The following is a 3,225-nucleotide window of genomic DNA, read 5'->3' on the forward strand; positions in this document are numbered from 1 at the left end:
CTAATCCACTAGATCAGATCTAAAGGAATTCTCTTATCTATAGTTTAGTTTATCCTTTATATACTGGTCCTTCCGATCAGCTATGCTTAGTGTTTTAATTTTTTTTTTTTGTCTTTACAAGTTTATTTTATTCATTGCAATACTCAAATAAAAAGTTTCCATTTCATCGAGTGAGAAAATATTTTCTTTCTTAATCTTAGTTATTAATATAATTTTTTTTATTGAACTATAGCATGTTAATACAGAGTTATTTACAGAAGAACTATAAAAGTCAAGATGACAGGAGGAGATCACGAGATCGAAGATCTAGATCTCGAGATAAGAGGACAAAAATTGAGCCACCGAAATCCCGTTGGGAAGAAGGGAGCAAGAAAAGATCAAGTTCATCTTCATCTTCATCTTCTAGCTCTACTTCTTCATCTTCAAGTTCTTCTTCTGGAAGTAGGGCAAAAAGGCGTAGGAGGTAGTTCCATTCTTGTAGACAAACTTATTTTATCAACACTGGTTTTCCAATTGTTTTGTTTCTGATGACAGAAGTATACTTGTAGTCAAAACGTCGAAATCCTTGATTCAGTTGACACATCATTTAGTTCGTTTTATTATAGCTTGCCTTGCTTCAGTATGGAATAGATTTATAATATGACCATTTTGTTAAAATAATTGCAATTAATTATAACTATATTTATATCACATGAGAAAATGTTACAAAAAAAAATTTAAGTCTATAAGTCATCTTGCGTTAATTTGTTGATGCATAAATTTTAGATCAAGCTATAACACTTCATATTTCAATTAAATAGTACACTACAGGACCAATTATTGCATAAATGAGTTACAACTACTAATGTAGAAGAATAAGATTTTTTAGTTGAGGTGTTTGTTTCCCAAATTCACCCAAATCATTGATTTCAAAATGTATTTAGGTGATTATAGGAAAAATACGATTCATTTATAATATTACTATTAATTTAAAAAAAAAAAAATCTAATATTTTAAATGTTTTACCAATTTATAAGTAGGTACAATTTTATCTTTTGGTTTTACATCATTATTTGTTAACAACTTTTGCTTGTTTTAATTTTATTAAAAAAAACAGTCACTATTTCAATGGTAAATTTATTATAAGTTTGTCCAAGAATCACAATTTATTTTTCAGTCTTTATTCCTGATCTAAAGCAAATGGCTAATAATTTTATCCACAAGTGATGATTACTACTGGTCTTACTCAAGTAGTTTGATTTGTTATCAGAAGATTGTAAATATGTGTAGAATATATTTTGGAATTTTAGAATTTTTATAATAAGTTTGGGAAGAGTGTGAAAACCCCCCCCAAAAATTCCTCTTAATTTATAGTATTATAGGAATGGTTATGTTTGTAAACTTTTATAATCCTTGCATTCATTCCTGTGAAGGTGTTAGCGTTTTCTTTAATGTATTCCTGTACAACATACTTCTGTATATTCTTTGATAAATAATCCTGTAACATTTATTGATGTATTAAATAAATGATTATCTATTATTATTATTATCTATAAATTCCTTGTTAGTTTTTTTATTTTCAATATTTTTATGGTTTGGACCATTATTTTTCAATATTGGTTTAATTTTAAACCCTTTTTTGTTAGTCCTATTATATTGTCCATAGACACTCTTTTGAAGTACCCCGAGTACAAGTTGGAACTTGTGGACACAACATTTTTCAATGACCTGAAAAACTTAGTTTTAAAACAACTGATGGCAGACCCAGTCTTGTATTGATTATTTTTAAGTTATGATGATTTAAGTATTTTAAAACAGCATGATAGGTTTTGTTCCATCATTGTTTATCATTTTATTTTTTAATCTGGCAATTCTAAAGCAATTTCTTTGAGAGAAAAAAAAATCAAATCGTAATGACCAATTTTATGCTTGGCCATAATTGGGTTTAGTATCGTATATTTAAATAAATCGTATATAATGGGTTTAGTATCCATAGTATGTATCTGCAAATGTGATTAATATACCAATTTTATTTTTTTTATTTCTTAATAACAATCTTGATTTCCTTGTATAATGTATTATAATGGCATTAATATTTCTCCCCTTCCTTGCATTTCAGCTATATGTAATTTCCAGGCCTTACTTATTCTGGTCATGAATGAATATAATCTTCATCTCTGTCGTGAATCTTTTCTGGATCCCTAAATAAAAGTGGTCTCTGCCCTCTTTAAGTTTTCCATTCATATATCAAGTCAACAAAATGTTGGTAGTGGTAGTTGTTTTTTATTATTATTAGTATTTGTGGAAACTTATTTTCTGTTAGATGATATGGTTTTCTTTAACAGATTGGTTCGTACTGCCTTATAAGCCGTGCAGATTGTGACCTCATACTTTGAAGTCTTCAGAACATTGTAGCTGGAACACCTAAGGTCAGTTGGTTTTACAAAAGCTGTGTAGGTCGGCTGGAAAACTACCGTGCCTCGTAAGAATTGGAGGATCCAATTTGCTGCTACGATGGGAAAAACTTTCAGGGTAATCACCCACTGTCTTTAATCGACTTGAGGTTTCCACTATCCTAATTCGTAGATTATCCAAATGTTTTGCTGAGTATTATCTATCAGACTTAAATTTGGTCTCATCGTATAGAAGGAGCTACAGAGGTACCCTCTTGTTAAAACCTATACTGCTACATGAGACACTGTTCTTTAGGCTTTAGTGAGCTGCAGCAAAGTTGTCCTTTCTGTCGAAACCAACCTTTTCATTTGTGTTTTTGATAAATGTCAATACCAAATCAGAGAAGCATACCATGATACCTAGCATAACACCACTCACTCCTTTATTATATTGTCATCTGGGTTTCTGAGCCCATTCCTATCTTGGTCCACTTTAGTTCTCAGAAAGTAACATACAGGCCTTTACTCAACCTTATACCAACATATGTTGGCTCTTGGATACATCCTCAGACTCTGAATGTCCAAGTTTATAAGGTGTGCCCTTGTCTTTCCCCTCAAGAAGATGGGTTTTAGCTGCAGCCATTATCAGTTTCTTCCCAATGCAGTGTCTGCTTGCTGGCATGGTTGGCACAATGTTTCGCATTCTCTTTGAAACCATTTCTGCTGTTGGAGGCTACCATAGTGACCACGTAAGCCATAGCTAGGAGCCGCTCTTCTTTTTGTACCTTCAGCAACATGTCAAAAACTAACTTCCATAGAGTTGGAGCTAATATAGATTTTGGAGTCATTCTTA

General features: G+C 31.4%; 1 protein-coding gene across 1 annotated transcript in view; it reads left to right on the forward strand.

Annotated features, from left to right (window-relative positions):
- Window positions 1-1,945, forward strand: part of Moca-cyp (nuclear cyclophilin protein Moca-cyp) — a gene marked incomplete at its 3' end in the record, with an annotated part of 26,201 nt that extends 24,256 nt beyond the window's left edge. The window contains 1 exon segment of the mRNA XM_067046825.1: window positions 258-1,945. Within this exon segment, the coding sequence (XP_066902926.1) occupies window positions 258-467 (210 nt within the window).
- Window positions 1,946-3,225: the final 1,280 nt, after the last annotated feature.

The sequence above is a fragment of the Halyomorpha halys genome, unplaced genomic scaffold (genome assembly GCF_000696795.3).
Source record: "Halyomorpha halys isolate HHAL.00 unplaced genomic scaffold, Hhal_1.1 Scaffold401.1, whole genome shotgun sequence".
In the NCBI taxonomy this organism is placed as follows: domain Eukaryota; kingdom Metazoa; phylum Arthropoda; class Insecta; order Hemiptera; family Pentatomidae; genus Halyomorpha; species Halyomorpha halys.